General features: G+C 40.0%; 1 protein-coding gene across 1 annotated transcript in view; it reads left to right on the top strand.

Moving 5' to 3' along the window:
* dnah7 (dynein, axonemal, heavy chain 7) overlaps positions 1-24,443 on the top strand; it is an 88,274-nt gene extending 63,831 nt beyond the window's left edge. The window contains exons 49-65 of the mRNA XM_015053974.1: positions 514-704; positions 3,504-3,637; positions 3,719-4,054; positions 5,261-5,387; positions 5,583-5,777; positions 7,419-7,511; positions 7,580-7,756; positions 8,597-8,758; positions 8,837-9,037; positions 10,038-10,199; positions 11,244-11,429; positions 12,548-12,685; positions 15,275-15,505; positions 18,362-18,514; positions 20,815-20,992; positions 21,314-21,417; positions 24,177-24,443. Of these exons, the coding sequence (XP_014909460.1) occupies positions 514-704; positions 3,504-3,637; positions 3,719-4,054; positions 5,261-5,387; positions 5,583-5,777; positions 7,419-7,511; positions 7,580-7,756; positions 8,597-8,758; positions 8,837-9,037; positions 10,038-10,199; positions 11,244-11,429; positions 12,548-12,685; positions 15,275-15,505; positions 18,362-18,514; positions 20,815-20,992; positions 21,314-21,417; positions 24,177-24,383 (2,975 nt within the window). The 3' untranslated portion in view covers positions 24,384-24,443. The remainder of the gene's footprint in view (positions 1-513; positions 705-3,503; positions 3,638-3,718; positions 4,055-5,260; positions 5,388-5,582; positions 5,778-7,418; positions 7,512-7,579; positions 7,757-8,596; positions 8,759-8,836; positions 9,038-10,037; positions 10,200-11,243; positions 11,430-12,547; positions 12,686-15,274; positions 15,506-18,361; positions 18,515-20,814; positions 20,993-21,313; positions 21,418-24,176) is intronic.
* Positions 24,444-24,574: the final 131 nt, after the last annotated feature.

Below are 24,574 nucleotides of genomic sequence, written 5' to 3'. Positions count from 1 at the left end.
TTTTTTATATTTTATATTTTTATATATTATACTTTAGCGCATTAGCAGATTGTCGGAGGCTGCTTCTAATATTCCAGGTTTTCCTTCTGCAGTATTTAGGACTGATGCAGTAATTAATGCAAAAGGAGCCCAAACCCAATAAATCAGCACAGAAATTGCTATTAATCTGAGATGCTGAATTTTGAATGTTTGTTTTTGTAAGTCAAAAATATAAGAAATAAAAGTTATGTATGTTTTTCTCTGTGTAATGAATCTATATGAGTTTGAGTGAAATGAGGGACTAAAGCCTCGGAGCTTTTCTGGATATTTTTCCCTTTGTCGACCCGACAGCGTTACGCTGCTCTGTCTCTGTGTGAAAGTCAGAACCATTTCGGCGACAACGCTGACATGTTGTGGAGGAAAACAATTTGCTTCAACTGGAACCATTTAAAACGGAGCAGCTCCGCCGTTGTAGCGGCCGTCAGCCGGATGATGATGATGGTTTGTAAAGACGAGGCGGGTTTTGTGTTCCAGTGCTGCTGGAGAACATCGGCGAGGATCTGGACCCCATCCTGGAGCCTCTGCTGCTGAAGCAGACCTTCAAGCAGGGCGGGGCGCTGTGCATCCGCCTGGGAGACTCCACCATCGAGTACGCGCCCGACTTCCGCTTCTACATCACCACCAAGCTGCGCAACCCTCACTACTTACCCAAGATCTCAGTGAAGGTAAAACTCTCCTGTAGGGCCGCATGATAAGGCTGAAAAACCTAGCATGACATAAGAGTTTTATATCAGTCAATATCGATAATTATTGATTGATTTTTTGTTTTAAATATCTGAAATGCTTCCAGACTGAGGGCGTGACCTTTCCTGTTTTATCCAGTTTTCACTCCAGGCTGTTATTTTTTATTTGTAACCACTTATGAGGCGAAACCTGAAAGTACTGCTGCGTCAGCTACGCAACAGGTTGTTGCTAGGCAACCACAAGTTACTCAACAGTCATTGCTTAGCAACCACAAGTTACGCAACAGGTTGTTGTGTAACACAAAGTCTTTCCAGGTAATTTTGGTCTAGTTTCTAACGCAAATATAAGACAAAACTAACTTACACGTAATTTTTTAGCAAACATAGAGGCTTGTTTTAAGTTTTAAGTTGAAGCAAGAAGTTGTTGCTTAGCAACCACAAGTTACCCAACTGGTTGGATGATGAAAAGGTTACTTATAAATAAGTTTTGTGTTATTTCAAATGTATTATTTCCACTGGAATGGAGACCAAAAACACTTGGTGACATTTTGTGATTTTGCAGTGTTCATGCCTCTCCTTTCAAATTTTTATCTGGAAAATGATTCATTTATGTTCAAAATATCAGAGAAACATGATATTCTGTTTAAAATTTTCATTAGTAAATGAAAAACCTCGTGTTTGCTCTTCATTTTGATGACAAAAAAGACGATTCTGTCAGAAAGTCTCTGTTCTTTGTGTCTCACAGCTTGAATATTTTTTCCTTTTTAGTCAAATGTTTGTTATTTGATTACATCGATCATTTTTACCCCAATCACACAGTGGATCATTGTTCTCCCACCCTCTGTAATCTGAAAAAGTATTTCAGGAAAAGGAGCATTAAAGTAAATCACATTACAGAGAAGGAAGAGGTTGGAAAGCATTTCAGAAGATCACATTTCCAGCATCTATTTGTAGCAGCTCGCCGCTTTATGGCCGGCGATTAGATTGATTCAGCTCATTTTTCACAACTGGCTCAGTCCCTTTCTCTTCCATTTTTGTCTAAATCTTTTTTTGGCATACAGTGTATTAGTGTGAGGGTTTCCATTACGCCCATTAAACCGCTTTTCGAAATGCAAAAGAGGGCTGATCCGCTGGAGAAGCGGCTCTTTTCCAATGTGAATGTGTGAAAAGGACAAACTGAAGATTTATACGAGATCCAAGCTGTTACCACCAGCAGAGTGGGCCTCACTGCATCAATGGAAATAAAATTAAACCCCAGAGAAGCACACTTCTTATTTAGGTTACAGAGAAGAACCTCCAGGTAAAAGCTAAGAAACTGCAACACCTTTTCACACTAAAAGAGCGAGTGCACCACACTGCTGCTTTATTAGAGGCAATCTGATCGTTGCAACTGATTTATAACAGAGAAAACCAACAAACTTTAGTCACTACAGAGGAAATATCATGTTGAGATAAGCACAGTGAATTACAAAAGCAATAATAACTCTTCAGTTCAGCACTTTATGATTCCACAGCTGCAGACAACACAAATACAACATTCAATGACAAAATATTAGAAAACAGGTGTTCAAAAATGTTCAAAATGTGACACACCTGGTCACAAAATTGGTGAAGATCTGTAGTGTTGTTTGGGATGAAGCAGTATTCCTATAAATTTCACCTTATGGATGGGAACCTGTAAATTCCTCAAAGAGACGACGGTTTCTGGTGACTGCAGTGGTTCTGGCTTTTCCACGATCTGCTCCAGATTTCTGACAGGGGGCGCTGTTGTTATTCTGCTTTCAGTTTTAATAAGATTAAACTACGACGGCGTATTAGGTACATTGTTAATAGACAAAAAAGGAATAAATTTACTCCACAAAACTCAGAAATTTCAAGATTAATGTCAGAAAATTCCTAGAAAAAAATGGAAATTTCATAGTTTTAAAAGTAGAACATTTTTTATTTTTGAAACTCAAAAAATTAAAAACTGAAACTGAGAACTTTGCTGTTTCTGAGTTTCTCACCAGTCGTCAACAGGAAGGACTTCAAGATGTCTGAGGCAGACTGACAGTGGCTTCTGCTCATTTTTTTTGTATGTGTTTACCTTAGCATTAGCATAGAGAAAATTCTTGTTCAGCAGTTTAGTGGAACATGCACCACTTTAGTACAAACATATTTTCCATTACAACCATGGCAGCCATTATCAGAAATGTTAATGTTAGCATTAGCTTTGGCTAATTGTTTGTGTTTAGAGGTTTAGCATCAGCATAGGTCAGATTCTTGTTTTGTGAATTAGTGGAACTTTTTGGTTAGCTTTTCTCACTACTAGCAATGACTACTGCCGATTTTAGTTCAAACATATATTCTCCATTACAGCTATGGCGGCCATTTTGAAAAATGTTCACGAGAAAAAAAGAGACACAAAATTAATAAAATAAATCTGATTTCTATGGTTCAAGATATGTAGCTACGATTTGACTCCACAGACATTCATCTAATTGACAATTTTTGCATCTTCCATGTCAACCACGGTGGCCATCTTGAAAAATCAAAACATTATCAGTGAATATGATTTTTGTTGGTTCAGTCATGTGTGATTTGACTCTAAAACTCCATTTGTGATAAAAATGGGCAAATTTAGTGCAAAATTAAATCTTCCTTGACGACCATCTTGGCGCCCATTTTTCAAGATGGCTGCCAAAACAGCAACCCCTTAAGAACATCTGTGCCTCATTACGTTCCTGTATCCACATGTGAAAGATTTAGCTGGAATATTAAATAATGTGCTGCACTGTTTAGGTCACACTACTGAACTTCATGATCACGCCTGAGGGCATCGAGGACCAGCTGCTGGGCATCGTGGTGGCTCGGGAACGGCCCGATCTGGAGGAGGAGAAGCAAGCCCTCATCCGACAGGGTGCAGAAAACAAAAGGTGCAGTTTTCCTCCACGGTGCGCCGTCCAACCAGCTACCTGCAGTCTCCAACGCTAAACCAAACTGTGGTTCTTTGTCAGACAACTGAAGGAGATTGAGGATAAAATCTTGGAGGTGCTCTCCTCCTCTGAGGGCAACATCCTGGAGGACGAAACGGCCATCAAGATCCTGTCCTGCTCCAAGGTGTTAGCCAACGAAATCTCTGAGAAGCAGGCGGTGGCTGAGGAGACCGAGCAGAAGATTGACGAGACCCGGATGGGCTACAAGCCCATCGCCATTCACTCTGCCATCCTGTTCTTCTCCATCGCTGACCTGGCAAATATCGAGCCGATGTACCAGTACTCCCTGACCTGGTTCATCAACCTGTTCATCAACTCCATCGACAGCTCAGAGAAGAGTGATGAGGTGGACAAGAGGTAGGCCGCTCCAACTCCACCGCTTAGCTTTTATGCTTCCACTATTATGCTTCCTTGAACAGGTTAGAATAGGATCGATGGCCTAAACAAAACATGTTCATTATATTTTTAAATCATTCTTATATAATGAGATTTTCTTTTAAAATGAGATGTTTAGGGCCTCCTGCCATTTTAAATCCAAAAAAGCTGCTGCTGGCCGCGCAGCGTTTACACTGGCCGACAACAGATGGGCAATTATACAACCGTACATCTTTGAAAAGCTGAAGAGGAGCCTCCTGCACAACCAACATTATGAACAGGACATACAGAGGAAAAACCAGTTGATCAAATGTGCTGCAGCTCTGCTTTGGTTGCTAGGTAACGGGCATTGTCTGCTTATTCAAATTCAAAAGTACTTTATTTATCCCAAAGAAAAATTAAATGTTGTTGTAACTCATTTAGTTAAAGAGTTATTGTAGATGGTTACATTATTTTCAGAAGACTTTTTGAAACGGCTCAGATTTCAGAAATCGGCTGCAGATTTAATCTTATAAAAAATATTCTTTTTAACATATTCGTTGAAACTGTCATTATGTTGTGGCAGTTTGATTTGAGACAGATAATTTCAAGCTTCTCTGCCTTCTCCCAGTGCTAGCTAGGAACAACCAATCAAAGACAGAAGGCGGGTCTTAGTGCTGTCAATCATCTTCTGTGTGGCGCGGCTCATCTGGCACGCTGCAGCTAGCAAAGAATGCTGTGAATGCTAGGCTAGTTAGCATGGCCACCAATGACAGCAGATAAATGGTTTTTCTGTTTCTCCGCTATTAGCACATTTAGCAGCGCGTATATGAGTTGATTGACAGCGCCAGCACCCTCCTTGCTCTGATTGGCTGTTTTGGTTGGGAGAGGTGCATTTCTTTGGACAGCAGTAGAAGTTCAGGTTGTCATGACATGGTGACAGTTTAAACAAATATGTTAAAAATAAAAAACAAAAAACATTTTTTTTATAATAATTACACACTGAAGTTTCTAAGAACTTTTAAGTTCTTAGAAGCGGTAGAGACCCAAATGGAAACACAAAAACGTGATTTTTTTTCATAACAGATCTCCTTTAAAAACACATCTGAAGTGATTTAATGCATGGGGATGGGTTTGCAGCGCCGCTCGGTTTGGTTTCTGCTGGAATAATGGTGCTGATTAAAACTGTGACACATGTCCCTGCCTCAGATTGCAGATCCTGAGGGACCACTTTACCTACGCGCTGTATGTCAACGTGTGCCGCTCCCTGTTTGAGAAGGACAAGCTGCTTTTCTCCTTCTGCCTCTGTGTCAGTCTGCTCATGCACGACAAGCTGGTGGGTGAATGCTCACATGCGCATACATCTGTGACACCAGCATAACGTCTCTGATGGCTTTTCCTATCATGTTTTTCACTGAGTGATTAGGCAACCAGACGAGCAAGTTATCCTCATTTTACGGACGACGTAACTCGTATAAAGAGCTCAGACATTTTTACTCTTTAAATGCCTGAATTGATGTGAATGTTTCAGGTGGATGAGGGGGACTGGCGCTTCCTGCTCACAGGCGGCGTGGGCCTGGACAACCCTCACTCCAACCCCTGCAGCTGGCTTCCCAAGACGTCCTGGGATGAGCTCTGCCGTCTGGACGAGATCGAACGTTTCCACAACTTCCGGCAGGATTTTCAGGCACTCCTCCCAGAGTGGAAGGAGGTTTACGACAGCCCGGTGAGGCCCAGCTCACTCTAGGTTTAAACGGCCCCGGTGCTTTTCCCCCTACGTTCATCACTGCACTTCACATCGGTTGAACATAGACAGGTTTGGTTTCCATGGAAACGCCAGACTCCAGGATGGAAGCTGATCAAAAGCATTTTAGTAGTTGAGTTTATGCTAAACACTGCGGGACAGACATGAATGACCAGGAACCTTCATCAAAAAGCCATTGTATGGAGCTCCAGTAGTGCCAAAAAAGTATGCATTTTGGTCTAGTCGCTTGTGTTCAGTGTCTAGTTTCTAGACATCAGTCTAAACTGTCCAATATAGTCTCTAGTGTTTGTCGTTTGTCTCTTATTGTGTGATCTGCCTGCTACTTCCTGTTTCTACACCCAGGCCCTTCACAGTGCCGCCATATTTGTTCCTTACTGTGTTATTTCAAGGTATGACTAAATTTAATTATGTGTGTTGTGTTTCTGAGTACTACATAAGCGAGGATCTGTTTTATTATCATGTTTTGTTTTAAATGGCTGAGTTCAGGCAGTAAGAGAGAAGATCTGCCTCCCAGATTCAGAAGACATGATGCTCATAGACATGTCTTTGAAATTCAAAGAGCTAAAATTGAATTTTTATCTCATTAAATGTTCTCCTCTCAGTTGTGCCAGTCACATCCATGCAGTTTAGATGAGAGAACAGCTGTTAAGTCAATGTTTGGTGCACACCAACTTATCTTTTTGCTGCTACACACACACCCACACGCATACACACGCGGACACACACACCTACACCCACACGCACACACATACACAGACATGCCTACACACGCACACACATCTTTACACACTCCATCCAAGTTTGATGTATAATCAACACAATCAGCCACAACACTTCTGTCTAATTAGTTCTAGTTTGTTCCAGTTGTAAAATTCACATTTATTCAATCTCGATGTGAGAGCAGCTGTTCAATTCAACACACCAACACACACACACACACACACGGTTTTACAGAAATCCTAGGAGATTAGAATAAAAATATGTCCATCCCCACCATGGAAACGTGTGTACCATTATTCCCATGGTACAGCACTAACATTCTCAGTTTTCTACAGCCTACCTTCTGATATTTCTGTTTGACATGTACAGACTTTATACTTTTCTTACGTAAAAGTTGGATGAACTTTTGTTGCTGCAAGCAACAAAAGTTTATCATCTGTTCAGCCTGCAGGCTCCAGTGCCAAGAGTCTAGTCTTTAGTCTACTGTCTCTGATCTCCAACCTCTAGTGCAGAGTGTCTTGTGTCCAATCTTTAGAGTTTGGAGTCCAGTCCTTAGTGTCTATAGTCCCTAGTGCCCATTGGCTAGTGTTCGGTCTCTCCTCTCTAGTGTTCAGAATCTAGACTATCGTGTTCAGTCTCTTATCTTCTGATTTTTCTGACATGTACACATTTATTACTCTTTCTATATACGTTACTGGTGTATCTTCCTGTTTTAAAATGTCACTTCTGTCACAAAAACCTAACAGTAATGTGTGTTTGTGAAGGAGTGAAGAGTTGAGACATGCAGTGTTCTTGGTACTTGTGTTGGATTCTCCCCAGCTGATTCTGTACGATATTTGGATGTCTTTTAAATATGAGTTTTTTTGCTGTGAATGTTTGCAGAATCCCCATCAGACTCCCTTCCCAGGCGTGTGGCAGGACAACTTGTCCCAGTTTCAGAAGATGATGGTGATCCGATGTCTCCGACCCGACAAGGTCGGTCCAACGGTGATTACTGAGTTTGTTTCACATTGACGAACACTGAAGACGTTGCTCTTCCCCAGATTGTCCCGATGGTGCAGGAGTTTGTTTCAGACAGCGTTGGTCAACCCTTCATCGAACCGCCGCCCTTCAACCTGAGCACCGCCTTCTCAGACAGCCACTGCTGCGCTCCCCTCATCTTCATCCTGTCCCCCGGCTCCGACCCCATGGCGGCTCTGCTGAAATTTGGAGATGAAATGGTATGACCACACTGGGAAAGTCTCAACAAGCGCTCGTTTTGACAGAGATCCTCATATGGAGCTACATTTGGTGCAAAAATAACTGCAAACTTCAAGACAGGGGGAAAAAATCCTTCAGTCAAATTTGTAGATAAATTTGACTGAAGGACTGAAGGACTTAAAAAAAATCTTACACAAGTTTGCCCAAATGATCTAATAATAATGTATGAAGCTAAATGGGGGCCATACATTTGGTTCAATTTTTTTTTAAACTGAAAAAAAAAAAAAAACTTGAATCTGAAAATTTATTTTGAACTTTTTTTAGTTTCTAATTTTTTCAATTTCAAAATCATTTTCACTTTGATTTTGTTTTAGTTTAAAAATGATTTTAGTTTTTCAGCTTCAGATATTTACTTTCAGCTTAACATTTACTTTCCACGTTTCTTTTTTTCTGTTTTTAAGTTAGATTTTTTTCAGTTTCAAACATATTTTGTCAGCTATAACATATTTTTCGTTTCAAATCTGTCTTTTTCAATTTCTTTTTTTTTTTTTCAATAAAAAAAAATTGGAGCAAACTTTGTGGCACCAATTTAGCTCCATAAGTTGGGATCATACAATTATGCTCTCAAATTTTAATAATGTATTTTTCGTTCACTGATATTAAGAAATTATTGACTTAAAACAAGCTTCTGTGTCTTACTGAAACGTTATTCATCAGTTAGTTTTGTTTTATTTAGAAGCTAGACCAAAAATACTTGGTAAGATTTTGTGTTTTTGCAGATCACTGTAAACTATTAGAATAGTTTTAACCCCTTCCTGTGCATCAGAGCCATGAAATGTGTTGCTGGTTTGCTCTCTCAGGGCTTTTCAGGCAGCAAGCTCACCTCCCTGTCTCTGGGCCAAGGTCAGGGTCCAATAGCCATGAAAATGATTCAGTCAGGCGTCAATGACGGCACCTGGGTCGTCCTGCAGAACTGCCACTTAGCCACTTCCTGGATGCCCATACTGGAGAGAGTCTGTGAGGTAAAAACAGCCAATCGCGTCTCTGACACAGTTTTATTCCGACCCAGCTGAGCAGGTTGGTGTTTGGTCACTGCGCAGGGCCTGCTGCCTGACTCCACCCACCCAGACTTCAGGCTGTGGCTGACCAGCTACCCGTCGCCCACCTTCCCCGTCACGGTGCTGCAGAACGGCGTGAAGATGACCAACGAGGCTCCCAAGGGCCTCCGCTCCAACATCGGCCGCTCCTACTTGATGGACCCCATCTCCGACCCCGAGTTCTTCAACAGCTCCAACAAGCCGGTCAGTTCGTTGGTGTTTATCAGGGTTATAATAGTTCTGAATTTTTCATTACAGTTTTGTTTCTTTTTGTTGTGACTTGTTGTTTGTCTGATTGAATTAGTTTTAATTAGTTTTTACAGTGTGTTTGCTGGTTTTTATTAGTTACTACTAGTTAAATATTATTTAGTTGTAGCTTAGTTTTTACTGTTATAAACCAGTTGCAGCGTGACGTCACGCCCCCACAGGGCAAAAACCTGCTAGCCGACGATGACTAGCATTAGCTGTTAAGTTATCAATACAACAATCTAAATCTTAAATGTACGCCTGACATATTGAAGAAAAAGGGACGCAGTGTTTTGCTACACTATGACAACCAGATAACAAGGTCAAGAAAATGTTTTAAGAAAAAAGTAGCGAGGGAGAGGGAAGTACCTTAGTTATGCTAGCTTGACTATGACAACCTTAACAGGTAGATGTGCTGCAGAATTCTGGGTTTTGGTTCATTTGTAAAACACACACCAACTCTGACAGATCATCAATAGATCAGATGTTTAAATTAGCTAATCAACCACCTCTGTCTTAGCTTAGCTAATAGCAGCGGTAGCTAATCAACTACAGTGAACACTAATTAATGATTGTGAAATAAACATCAAACCTAAAAACATAAAACTGTAGCGAACTGAATGTTCTGTTCTTTTGTGGGAAATGTTTGGGTGTTTTTTGGCATTGAATCCTGATACACAAAGTGGCATTGTTGTCAGTTGCTATGGCAACAAGCCAGTAGTGAGAAAGAAGAATACGAGGTTTTGAGTTGTTTTTCTGCGTTATTTTTCCCTTTGCTGTGGCGCACTGCACTAAATTAATAGCACCTACATCTCCAGGTTTCATGTAGTTAATGTAATTGTTCTACTGGCCGCTCTACGGTGGAGCGGCATGTAAAAATATTCGTCTTTCTGCCCTACAAACAGTAACATGCAGGCGCTCCATAATAACCTCTGTCCGTTTGTCTGTGTTTGTCCAGGTTGTGTTCAAGAAGCTGCTGTTCGGTTTGTGTTTCTTCCACGCCCTGACGCAGGAGAGGAGGAAGTTCGGCCCGCTAGGCTGGAACATCCCGTACGAGTTCAACGAGACGGACCTGCGCATCTCCGTGCAGCAGCTGCACATGTTTCTGGAGCAGTACCAGGTCCTACAGTCACCTTTTATTATCTCAGCGCCTCTGGTTCTGGTTTAATGAAGTATTCCCTTTCATGAGACATTTTCCCAGCTCCTCTTGACATTTTTCCACAAACACTCCAACATTCACGGCGGAAATCGAGAGCCTGGGAGATCTTTTTTTTTTTTTTTTTGGAAGTGGTGAAATTTTCACCATGTCAGTGAAAATCTCCTCAAGTTTCTCTGTAAGCCGCTAAAGCAGAGGTGTCCAAAGTGTGGCCCGGAGGCCATTTGTGGCCCTTGAAATGAACTTGTTTTAGCCCCTGACCTCGAGAGAGGAATGGCAAACAAAAAAGAAAACAATTGATGACCCAAAAAATGTGGACATTGTCTGTTTTTTCACATTTTTGAAGTTTATTGAATTTCCAAATTATTGTATTTTTGAAGTTTACTGTGGGGTTTGATGATTGTTGTGAATATCGCAGCGTTCGACGAACAAACGAGGCATTTGGTCCAGTTTTTGTCATCTATTGAACTTTCACAAGTTACAGTGGCTGAAGAGCTCATCAATAGAGGGGAAAGATAACGCAGAAAACCAACTGAAAACCGATTGTATTCTTCTTTTTCTTCACTCTCTGTCTCGGCTTTACTCCACACGCACACCTGTTGTCGTGGCAACCGACTGACAACGGCTTCACGAGCCAATACAGCAGAGATTACGTAGAAGTGTATCAGGAATCAACCCAAAATAAAACACAAAAACATTTCCCACAGAAAGACAGAACATTCACTTTGTTACAGTTTCACCTTTTTAGGCTTGATGTTTATCTTCGATTCTTAATAAGTGATAAAGTGAATAAACAGCGGTAAATTAGCTAATTTAAACCTGTGCTACTGATCATCTCTCAGAGATTTGGTGAGTGGTTCTCTTTATTTTAAAGTTATATAAACCAAAACACGCCGAATTCCACAGCACATCTACACGTTAAGTTTGTCATAGTCAAGCTAGCATGGCTGACCTGCTTTCTACTTTCTCAATATATTTTAAAATTTTTTGACTGACTTGTGTTTCCAGGACGTCCCGTTCGACGCCCTGCGCTACATGACTGGAGAGTGTAACTACGGAGGACGAGTCACAGACGACTGGGATAGACGAACTCTGCGCACCATCCTCTCCATCTTCTACACGACACAACTAATCGACGACCCCGACTACATGTTTGACTCCAGTGGCCTGTACTACGTGCCACCAGACGGCGATGTAAGTCAGACCCTCTTCATAACTCCGTCTGGTTCTGTTGACTCAGTCGTTGGCATCATCATTTCAAAGTCTGAATGCTGATGATGTTTTAATGCCGATGTGATAATAGATGAAGTATTTATTTGAAAAACTGATAATAAAATATAACTTTGCAAGTTGCTCCATAATCCTCATTTTAACGCAGACCTATTTTTAACGTAGGTGTTATCAGAGAATTGCATCTTTATTCTCATATGTTTTCATATATTTATTCTCTTTTTTCTCGTATTATTGCAAATTAATTTTTTTACAACTTTTTTCTTGTAATTAAAAACTGTTTTATTGTAATTCAAAAAACAAAACGATCTTAGTCTTAGCCTAATGGTCTGTTGTAAAAACATTAAACGCTGAACTGCAGTTCAAAAGGTCAAAGTTCAGCTCCTTCCTGACAATAACTCCTTTAATATTTCATACATTTTATAGAAAAAGATGCTTTAATAAAGTAACAGATTAAGGATGTAACTTGATTTTGTTCAACTTTTCCTCCTTATAGCACATTTGTTTATATTTCTAGTAAATGGTGCGGGTTAAATGCCAAATTAAAGGTGGATTTTGTTGTTTTTATGTCTATAAAACCTTGCATTTTGCTGGAAATTTGGATCCCAGTTTGAAGCATGTTGGAAATCCAGTTAACGGCCATCGGGTAAGCGGCGCTTCAGGTTGCTTCAGGCCGCGCCGGCGCTGTAAAAACTCCATAAAGTCTGGCGCTCCCCAGCAGCCCCTGACCCAGAGTTTGCTCTAACTGTTGATGAGCTACCTTTAAAAAGTCATCAGCAGATAAAATGTGTGTAATAAGGCGCAGCAGGCGGCCGCTGTCACCGACGGCTGATGGATTTGTTAACACAGCGCGGTCTGCGGCGAGCAGCGTTTTATTTGGCATTTTGTTCCGCCGTACTTCACCCCCCTCCAATCACATCTTTTATTCATGAAGTCACATTTACATATTCATTAAAACAAATGCCAGCAATCTTTGGAGCACAGTTGTTTTTCAGTGAGGGTTATTACTGCAGATGTTTTCCGATGTTACGTTAAAAATGTCTAACCTCTCGCCCCCCGCCCCGCCGTCGTTTCTGCCGCAGTACAACAGCTACTTGGAGTTCACCAAGTCGCTTCCCCTCAACCCGTCGCCGGAGATTTTCGGCATGAACGCGAACGCGGACATCACCAAAGATCAGGCCGAGACGCAGCTGCTGTTTGACAGCATCCTGCTCACCCAGGTAACGCCACGCTGAGGGTCAAATCACCTACAACCAGTAGACCTGGAACTTTACAATATTAAGGAATTATTTACTTTAAAAAGCTCATGTTTCTTTCTGAAAACTTTCTGAAAACTAGTTTTGTCTTATCTTCAGTGTAATTAGATGTTTACACCAAAACTAGACCAAAAGTACTTGGTGAGATTTTGTGTTTTTATAGTGTGATCATATAATTAAGGTCAAATTATATAATTCTTCTTTCTTTTTTTGTTCTGTTGTGTTCAGGATTTAATTCATAGTTCATACTTTTTTAAAACACGCCTGATTAATCCAATTAATCGCCAATCGTTTCCTCTCCTTTAGTTTTATTCCACTACATTTAAATAAACCTCACTCTATAAACCAAACATAGATATTTCAGTTGACTTTTTCAGTGTTTTTGGCTCTGGTGGATCCTGTGATCCCACATCATGATGCTGCAGCTCTGAGCTGTTAAACCTTTCAAATCAAACCCAAAGATTTCACATCAACATGAACCATTTGTTTTCAGACACACAACTGTGTGTGTGTGTGTGTGTGTGTGTGTGTGTGTGTGTGTGTGTGTGTGTGTGTGTGTGTGTGTCTGAGCTCTGTATACAGTAGCAGCTTCCGTCCAAAGCATCAGACTTTTTCTGGTTGCAACAGATAAATAGTCAATTATCTCCAGACGCACCGTGACTCCCAGATTTAAAGTTAAATTTAGAGCTCCACAGACTCCGGGATTTATTCCTATTAATATTATTTGGCAAGATTAATATTGGCGTCAGTCATGTGTGGACTTCATTAGCATCTAATACGCTCTCATCAGTCTCAATGATCGATAAACAGCGACGCACTTAAAGCGGAATGAGGCAGCTATTTGTCATTCTGCTACTGTAACGCGGCCGCCATTAGCCGGTGATTATCCATTACCGCTGGCTGAACATCGTGTAGGTGAATGGATAAGACGAAAAGCGGAAGAATCGCAGATTAGAGTGAATAATTATCAGCATGAATGAGCTTCAGAACGGCTGATGAGAGAGTGTCAAATTGGTGTGTGGGAGAAATTGGACGGAAAATGTGAAGCCGTTCTGCTCCGACTTCCGTCTGTAAATATAGAAAATAAAGTTAAAATTAGGAAGAAGCTCATAAAATATCTGTTTTAGGGATGCAAACAATTAATCGATTTATTATTAGATTAAAATTAATCTAATAATATTAGATTAATATATTATTAGATTAATAATACATTATTAATCTAATAATAATAATGTATTATTATTATTATTATGTGTTATTATAATGTATTATTATTATAATTATAATAATAATGTATTATTATTATTATTATTATAGTAATAATAATATATTATGTTATTATAATAACATAATCATATATTATTATATATAATATATATATAATTATATATAACTAATAACGTTAGTTAACGTTATTAGTTAACATTATTAACTAATAACGTTAATCAATTTGATTAACGTTATTAGTTAATCAAATTAACGTTACTTAATTTGATTAACTAATAACTCTAGCGTTATTAGTTAATCAGATTGATTAACTAATAACGTCTTCTTGCACTAAGGGTGTCCAAAAGTGTGGCCCGGGGGCCGTCTGTGGCCTTTTGACTGATTTTGTCGGGCCCTCAGCTGCAATTCAAAAATGATACAAGGAGTAAAATTACTCCAGTCTAAGGTCTAAGCCTTAGAGTCTAAGGCTTAGACCCTCTATTAGTGCTGTAGTTTGGCCGCCATCCAGCAGGGGGCGCCACTGGTCATCCTTAAGCGGAGCCAGAAACAAAGATTACGGAGAGATCCCTGAACGGTAAAGAGTAACGTTCCACAATGAGTCTGGTTTGGGATGTAAAATGCGGTTCTGTTTAGAAATATAAACACTCAACAAACTGCTTTGGTTTTATCTGAATAACGCTTCATTTAGCCGAGCTCCATCACGGAGCAACGTCAACTTTATAAACCGAAAATTACTGATGTGCTACGAAGGTGAGGAAAACTGTAACGTAACAGTTTGGTGCTTTGGTCTCAACACAGTTTGTTTACGGAGACTTCATACGTAATTTTATTTTGTTGTCTTTTTTGTTTTCTCTGTTTATTTTTTGATATTTAAAATATGTTCCAGTTCCAGTGTTAAATGTTCGATAGAATTTAAAGGTTATTGATCTTTGAAAAAAAAAATTCTCGTGATAATGCCATTATAACATTTGAAAATGGTCTCGAAACTAGAATAACGATAACTTCTGGGACAATTTATCGTCCTGCAAAGGTGGTTATTTCTTGGTACAAAAGTCAGGTTTTTAAGAAAATAGCCGCTTAGCAATAAGATGAATCAACTTTAGATTAACTCATTAATCAATAACTTGCATCCCCAGTCTGTTTCTTTTTGAGATGTCTTAGTTTAAATCAGGGATCACTGTGATGAAACAGAAGTTAGACCTTGGAGTATTTGAAGAGGAATACATGATGTGACACAGAGAAGCGGAAAATGATCATTTTTCCCAGAAAGCTGTCATTTTTAATGAGACGCCTCCATGTTCCGATCGCCTCTCTGTCTCTGATCAGTCGCGCTCCGGAGGCGGAGACGCCAAATCCACCGACGACATGGTGTTTGAAGTGGCAGCCGACATCCTGAGCAAGCTGCCTCCGGACTTCAACCTGGAGGCGGCGCTGCGGAGCTTCCCCACCAGCTACAAGCAGAGCATGAACACCGTGCTGGTGCAGGAGATGGGCCGCTTCAACAACCTGCTCTGCACCATCCGGAGCTCCTGCATCAACATCCAGAAGGCCATAAAGGTACACAGCACTCCAGCTTATATCTGCGGAAAACTTTCAAGTGTGGATACAAGCATGAAAATTTGCTTGGTCACTTCTCAGGTCGCATGTTTTTTATATTTCCCAATAGCCACATGAATTTCAGGATGACTTTTGCCATTTTGACCCTTTTAATCCAATTATTGCCCAATGCTGGCAGTAACTACTGCAGATTTTAGTACAAATATATTCCATTACAACCAGCAGTCATTTTTAAAAATGTTAATTTTTCATTTCAGTGTTAATTGTTTGTATTGGTCCATTCATTACTTACTCATTTGTCACACAAATTGGCAAATTTTGTGTTAATATCTTCTTTGGCTTGTTTTGGGGAAGATCTGAACCAAGTTATGTTCTTGAATCCACATGTGAAAGATTTTGCTGAATTATTTTCTGCAAAGTGAGATGAACCAGGATGTTTGATGTTTGCAGTGGAAACGTCCGTAATGCTTCGTCTTTTCATTGTTAAACTCCATATAAAAGCAAATATTCCTTAATTCCATCAAAGGCGTTTCATATAAACAGAGGCTCCAAATCATTACATCTTATTGATTTTAATTTGTGAACCACAAAGCTAACATTTTCTCATTATTTCAACACTTCTGCTGAAAATCAGATACTGTAAACACATTCAGTCATCTACAATCAATTTCAGTTGAAGTCAGCAGTGGCAGCTAGAGAAGAAGAAATCGCATTTTATTAGTAATTATTTAGTTTCCTGAGATCTAACAGGACATAAAACAACTAAATGCAACTGTTTAGTTTAAAGAAATGTGATTTTTGCTGCAGTTTTCTGCCTGATTAATACGAACAGATGCTACAATGACACTAGTCCTCCCTGAAAAGCTTATTAATGTCTAATAAACAGAAAGCAGAGTTTCCATGTGTGCCGCTCTGTAAATAATAAGCAACACAACATCTGTCCTGTTGGGAATGAAAGGTGAACAACCGTCATCAGGTTTGCTTGTTTGTCCTATTATGTGGTGATTTTGGTTCGACTGCATCATTAATTATTGTGTGAATATTTCAGCATCTGTGATTATAATCAGCATATTGTTCAGAAATCAGTCTGAACTGACAGCTGCTCCAATGCTTAATTAATTTAGCGGATCCGTCATTTTAATCAGGCCTTTTGTTTGCATTGAAAATGTCTCTGAAAGCCAAAAGCTACGAACTAAAGATTCGAACAGAGGATGCTTCAGACACCAGAGTTATGTTATTAAACGAGCCGACAGAAAGTCATCAGTGGGTTTTTCTGTCATCTCTCTTTGCCTTGTTAATTAAACTACATTTAAATATGAAAAGCTACAAACATGTAGCAAACATGGTGAAGTCCACAGTCCTCAGCAGACTGAAGGTAGAGTCCAGAGGGGAAGCAGGAACCTGATGTGGTTAGGTGTCTAATAGCAAGTTGCTCCTCAGCCACAAGCTTTACTTTTTAGCCGTTAGTGAGTTTTTGGCGTCATTCTGGCTGGACTCTTCATGTCAGAACTGGAGTTCAGTTGATTTCCAACAGGATTAAGGTCGGAACATAAAGAAGCTAAATTATACTTTATTTATTCTAAAATGTAATTATGAAACCTTAGCTGCAAATTCCTCTATAGAAATAACATTTTTATCCAAAAGATAATAAAATTAAAAAGCATTCAAACTAAAAAAAAAAGAAATTACAAGGGTGGCCAACTGCAATCCATTAGAGTCCTGCATGTCTTAGTTTTATCCAACACTGACAATCCAAATACTGAATTTCTTCTTTAACATATCAGATTCTGCAAGTTTTCCATTGACCTGACTGAGGCGTGTTTATCAGATCACCTGGTAAAAACATGTAAAACATGTAGGACCCAGACTCTTCAGATTGTCTCATGAATGATGAGAACTCCACAAAAACAGACAAATATGAAACAAAAAGCAACATAAAAGCACTGCAAACAAAGAAAACACTGCACTTTATTCATTTATTGCAGATTATTTTGTGAAAGCTGCAGAAACATAGTATGTAGTGGAAGCTAACAGTGAAGAGCTACAACAACATAGTATTGAGCAGAAACTAACTCTAAAGTGTTACACCAGTATAGTGTTTAGCTGAAGCTAATGCTAAACAGAACACAAACATTGTGTTTAGCAGATGTTAACACTAAACCGCTACAACATTGTATTTATTGGAGGCTAATGCTAAATGGTACACCAACATAGGATTTAATGAAGGCTAATGCTAAATGGTACACCAACATAGGATTTAGTGAAGGCTAATGCTAAATGGTACACCAACATAGGATTTAATGAAGGCTAATGCTGTAGCGTTAAATATGACCACATCAACGGCACAACATGTGTTGCAACATCGTCCTCATCTGGGTCAAATTTGTTATTACACACCTACCTGAACAGTTGGGCTTGACCTTTCACCCCTGGTTTCAGTTTTATATTTATTGATTATCGCTAACTTTGCTGCTAATTGACCACAGTAGGGCTTTGGTCAGAAAGGTTTCAACCTCTTTACTGCAGATCTACAGCAGTGCATTAAACGTCTTTTGGGGAGGAAATGGAACTCCAAAATAAGAGCATGAACATGAACGTCTAATCACTTGAAGAATTCTTAACCAAAACTTCAACACATATGTTGAACTTTATTTAACTGCAAGTTTACTAAATACCCAAGTAAATTATTGCGTTAGATTTTATCTGGAAAAAACTAATCTAGGAGAAGCTACATACTCAGCATGTTAGCAAAGATGCTAACATGCTAAGAGAAATACTAGCTTTGCTGCTAGTTTATTAGTAGCTCCACAGTGAAACCGTACATCCTCGTGTGTGTGTGTGTGTGTCGTCCTGCAGGGTCTGGTGGTGATGTCAGCAGAGCTGGAGGAAGTCGTGAACAGCATCTTGAAAGGTAAAATTCCCGGCATGTGGATGAACAAGTCGTACCCCAGCCTGAAACCACTAGGCGGCTACGTCAACGACTTCCTGCAGAGACTCAAGTTCTTACAGGTGCCTGAAAGCTCACCAACTATTTCTGTTAACAGGAGGAATATTTTTATAGAGTTGTGATATCAGCATAAACAGATGACCCCAGGGCATCAGCAGTGGAAGAACATTTTCTCTGTGTTAATAATGAATGAGGAACAGCCGCGCAGTGTGAGGTGTTTGTGTTCGACTCTGGGAATAATGCTGTTTCATATTTATAGTAGATCTTCTGACGCATGATAATGACATTTTTCACATGCAGATACAAGAATATAACTTAGTACAGATGTTCACAAAAAAAAAATGTTAACCATTGAAAAATTCAAGATGGCAGCCATTTTTCAAGACAGACATCAAGGAAGATTTATTTTTATGCTAAATTTGTCCATTTTTAATCACACATGAATACTTTTAAAGTCAAGTCATGCATGATTGGACAAATATAAATCATGTTTACTGATGACGTTTGGGTTTTTTAAGATGGCCGCCCTGGTTGTCATGGAGACTCTATGGTTGTATCCAGTGGTGGGAACAGCTAACCAAAATGTTCCACTAATTTGCTAAACAAGAATTTTAGCTCTGCTAAAGCAAAACCGCTAACCACATAAAAAAGTTAGCGGGAGCTAACGATAACTATTAAGACGACTGTCACTCATTCTGTCACACAACTTCATCTGAATCCAGTTATCGACTGGTGTGAGATTCAAAAACAGATTCTGCTACATTTTGTTACTTTAGAAACGAAGGCCATAGTTGGAAACATACAATGTGACAAAAAGTTCAACCAAGTCATGAAAACAGGTAACATTTTATGACAATAACTGATTTAAAAGGGTCAAAAAATGGCCATCATACTTAAATTCATAATGGGAATAATGAAAAACCTTCTTGTGTTTGTATCCAGACTGGAAATATTTTTACAGTAAAATGCTGCATGAAGCTGAACTTGCTTAAGAAAGCAACACATGAGCCGTTATGAAAGAGGGGAATGTACAGGAAGCCACATGACCGGGCCTGAGCCGGGTCTTCGGTTCATTCCCACAGCAGAAATCCTCCTGCTGCCTTCAGAGACGGTTCCGCTGAAAGGATTCCTGTGTGTGTTAGCAACAGGAATGTCTGCGTGACTCCTGACCGGCTGAACTGCAGAGTCACGAGCTCCTTACCTCAGACAGAACCGCCGCCGGCGGGACAATGAGGGAGATCAGGATCCCACTGCCTCAGCTGAGCGGGGTCAGAAGTTTACATACGCCTTCGCTTTGGTGAAAGGCTGGACAAAAGTGTCTGAAAACCAGAAAACTTACTAGTTTATTTACGGAACAGCTGAATAAAATTGATTTAGAGCTGCAAATATTACCTGACTGTTTGAGGAAAAAAGAGATCTTATTATTTTTTATAAATATTTAGTACAGAAAATCTGTTTTTAAATAAGTTATTTTATTCCTTTTTTTAGGCTTTAAATAAAGAAAAATGTTTTCACAAGACGTTATTTGCTCAATTTCCAGTTTAATGACAAAAAAAAAAAAGTACTTTTAGTGTCATTTCATTGTGGAGTTTAATTTAATTTAATTGAAATTTATTTTTACATCTTTGTTTCTTTATCATTTTTAATCAAAGCTATTAAGCTTCAGTGTGGAAGGTAAAGGTCGGTACATCTCATGGAAAATTCAATATTTAAGATATTCACTGAAGTCCGATCCAGAACCGCACGGCATTCTGGGAGATAAAGGCATAAGAAAGACTTTTTTTTACAGCCAGGTGGAATCGCTTAACTCATTCTCCCTCTAAGTTTGGTTGCTTAGCAACAAGCTGTTGAGTAACTGGCGCAGCAGCAGTTTCAAGTTTCCTCACAGAGCCTCATAACGGCCTAAAAATAAAAAAAACTCTGTGAAGTGAAAACTGGAGAAACCAGTAAATGTTACGCCAACAGTTTCAGTATTTTAACACATAAAAAAAATATATCAAATCTATAATAATTTATATCAACTGATATGAAACGCTAATACTGTCATGTATTCAGTATACTGCAGACTCAAGTTTCATGCTTACATTGCTTTATCAGACATACCAAATTACAAAATTGTGAACAGATGTTGAGTATTTAATCTTAAATATAAATCTAATGCAGAGAAAGCTGTAATCTCTTAGCAGTTTAAGTATTTTTATTTAAACATTCTGCCACAGCCTTTCGACTTGATGCGGCCTAAATGAAAATGGTTTTCGTCGCCCCTGAACTGGGCGGTTAAACCCTGAGCCGTACTGATCGGTGAGTCCTTCCTCTTGTATTTTGGTTGCGTGTAACTACGTTTCCTCTCCTTGTTTTTCAGGACTGGTACGACCATGGTACACCTCCCGTTTTCTGGATCTCCGGGTTCTTCTTCACTCAGGCCTTCCTCACCGGCAGCCAGCAGAACTATGCCAGGAAACACACGATTCCCATCGATCTGCTGGGCTTCGACTTCCAGGTCCTGGACGACCGTCAATACACCGACCCCCCGGAGGACGGTAGGACGCCTAGACGTCTGTCACCGTGTAATGAGACAGGTCACCCGTGAAAAGATTTTGCTCCTCTGCTTTCTCCCAAAGCTAACTAGAAACAACCAATCAGAACCAGGAGGCGGGTCTTAGCACTGTCAATCATTCTCCTGTAGCACTGCTAGCATAGCTTCTCATGAATGCTCAGTCTAGTTAGTATGGCCACCAATGATGGCAAAGTTTTTGTCCATCAATAATTAGATTTTTTTTTAGGTAAAAAGATAAAAAATGTGGATTTAGGTCACATTTTCCTGCTGTGTGAACGTAGAATCTGATCTGATCTGCTGCCAGGCGTTTACATCCAAGGTCTGTTCCTCGACGGCGCTCGCTGGAACAGGGACACCAACCTTCTGGCAGAGTCCTTCCCCAAAGTGCTGCACGACTCCATGCCAGTGGTGAGGACCTCTCACACACACACACGGACACAGGGGCGCGGTAAAGGGGTGAAAAGTGATGACGATTCTGGGGGCCCTGACCAGCAGGGGGCCCTCCACTATTTAATTATTTATATTTTGTTCATAGACATAAAATAAAAAAATCGGGGTCCTATCAAATACAAAATTAATCATATTGTATTTTCAAAGATTGTTTTTAGCAGTAAAAGTTTAATGTTACCCCTCCCAGACCTGCGTTACATGGGTCGGTCCTGCTTGGAGCGCTTCACCGTGACGCTGTTAGCAGCTACAGTCCGTAGAAGCTGCAGCTGAATGCAGCGGCGACTGTGGCAGTTACTATGCTGCTAAGAAAAGTTATAAAATCAGGTTTTCAAAACAAAATAGAGAGAGGGAGAGAGAGAAAAGGCAAAAGTGTTAATTTATAACCCCGTTTTTCCCCAAGAGAGGTGAGTAGACTGTGTGAGATTATCAACCATTTTGCATAATTAGCTTAGCTACAGATTACCGTTTGCCTCCTTTTCACGAGCATTTAATGAATTAAGGAAAAAAAATTACCAACATATTCATATATTTAACTTGTTCCCTTGTACCTTTTACCACTTAACAGATAAATGAGTGAGCAGAAGCTCTAACTCACATCCCTCCTGATCCGTCCTCTCCTCAAAAAATTGTAACAGCAGCTGTGTGGGGGGGCCAATCTAATTTTTTGTCAGGGGGCCCAAGATTCCTGGCGGCGCCCCTGCACACACACACACACACACACACCTGAATCCGAGTTAAGGTTGGTGAGGTTCTGCAAATCAACAAACTTCTGAATTTATCACACCAGTTTGCAAAGAATGCGCTTAATCAACTTGCTGTGTTGTCGCCACCTTGTGGTCATGTCAGCAGCGTGTCATTACCTGGTGGCGGTCAGACCTTCCATGTTTACGTGATTCTACGACCTCAGACGTAAAATCAACATTTCCTCACATTTTTTCCCTGCTAATTTGAGTTTATTGAAAAATTTCCAGTTTTACGTGAAGCTCAATCAGTTTTAACTTTGACATTAAAATTATTTTCTGTATTTTTGTTTGTCAAAAAAGGCAGATTTTGTTGATTATGATGAAGTTGGAAATAGGGTTGGTAGTAGGGTTTGTTTAGGGTTAATGCTTGTAAGGTGTTTGAAATTCACTGTGGAAAAAGTATTCATACCCCAGGTGTTGCAGCATTACTGAAAAGAAACGCTGCAACAAAAGCAGCTTGACGTTGCATGAAGCTGCAGGATGGAGATTTATTTTTCTGCTGCTGTTAGTGTCCATGGGTTCAGCGCCGAGTCTGGACCTGCAGCGCTGCATCTCTTGATTCTCTACAGTTTGTCTCCCAGCCTGCGGGAAGCCGGCCATCCCTCCACGGTTCAGCCCGACGTGGATCATCAGAGCAGAAAGACGAAGCAAAGAACTTCTTCTTTCCTCTCTCTCCTTTCTCTGAATATGAATAATTCACCAGCCTCACTTGTTAAATATTCAGGCATTTCAAGGCGTCTTATTAACAAGAACAGAACTTCATTAAAATGTGTTTATTATTTGTGCGGATGAAAAAAACGAAGAGGAACAGCGACTTTGAAATGTAAATGTGCACCGAGGCCCCCGCTCTGCACTGCTCAACAAACCGCTTTTGTTTTACTCTCTTTAAGATGTTTTTTTTCTTCACTGGCCCAGTTTATCTCTTTTGCATAAGCAGAACTTCATAATAACTCCAGGGGGTTCGTGCTTTTACGAGTTCACGTCCCCAAAGTTTCAATTTGTTTGTGTTTGGATAACAAAGAGATTCAGGTTAGTCCCTGCTGCTCCGTCCAGACCCTGAGGTTCACTGAATTACCCCACCAGGCAAATACGATTGGAAAAAAGCCCCGAATGGGGGCACAAACTGCAGAGTGGTGGCACACTGAAATCACAATTTAATCTGGAAGCATGGCCAAAACTTGTTATTCAAGTTCCGGCTGAATGTCCTTTGCAATCTGTTTATGAACAAAATTCATGAATCTGTTTAGTTCAACGGCACATTAGAGCCATTTTAGATGGAAAAACATAAAGAAGTGGCGCATTTCTACCAAAATGGTTGCTTTAGATTAATCTTAGAAATTGTCTAGAAAATATTTGGAAATTTCTCAGTTTGAATAGTCAAAAATGGTCAACTTTTAAAACTCAAACGTTCATGTTTTTTCTAAAACAAAAAAAAAAAAATTGAGCTTCATCTCAAAAATTTTCTACCAAAGCTTTGACTTTTCAAGCTAAAAAAATGTTTCATTAGTTTTTTTTAATTGCAAATTTTTGACTTTGCAGGCTCAGAAATTTACATTTTTTCTTCTTGAAAATGTCTTAAATTAATCTTAATATTTCAGTTTTTTGGCATAGATTTATTCATTTTTTTCTGCCTATGATGGCATCACACAATTGTAGGTCAGCATGTGAGAACTGCAGTAGATCTGTTGGTTACATGCTACTATTTATAGTCTCACAATTAGCATGTTTAACTGTATAAAACTCTGTTAGCACCATTATGCTAACTATCCAACTTATCGACTTAAAGTGAAACGTATTGAGCTGTTATCAATGACAACTTGCAAACTGTTTAATTAACCCTTTTTCTCCGTTATGAATGGTAGCATTTCTGTCACCAGATTTCAAGGCTAGCCGGTCCCCGCCCCCTTTGGCCACGCCCCTGCTAACGACGCCCCTGTTAGCGCACGCCTCACGTCTCCGTCTTCTGCTCTGTAGATGTGGCTGAAGCCCATGAAGCGAGTGGAGATTCCTGAGAGGATGTCCTACCTGTCTCCTGTCTACAAGACGAGCGAGCGGCGCGGCACTCTGTCCACCACCGGACACTCCACCAACTACGTCATCGCCATGACGCTGAACACCGACGTTCCCGCAGAGCACTGGATCCGACGAGGCGTCGCTCTGCTCTGCCAGCTCAACGCGTAGCTGCAGCTTTGTTTCAGTTCCAAAGTGTAAATAAAAGTTGAATAAATCCAGTTAATCAGATCCATCTGGTCTTTGTCTTTATTGGAGATTGATGTAACATCCAAAGGCCTGACGGGATTCACAGCATCGACCCTTTGCAACTGTTAGATCAGTGTTTTTCAACCACTGTTCCGCGGCACACTAGTGTGCCG

Source organism: Poecilia latipinna, unplaced genomic scaffold, assembly GCF_001443285.1.
Source record: "Poecilia latipinna isolate Pla-1442-1.1 unplaced genomic scaffold, P_latipinna-1.0 Scaffold1221, whole genome shotgun sequence".
NCBI classification, from domain to species: Eukaryota; Metazoa; Chordata; class Actinopteri; order Cyprinodontiformes; family Poeciliidae; genus Poecilia; species Poecilia latipinna.
This window is presented reverse-complemented; position numbering and strand designations above follow the sequence as displayed.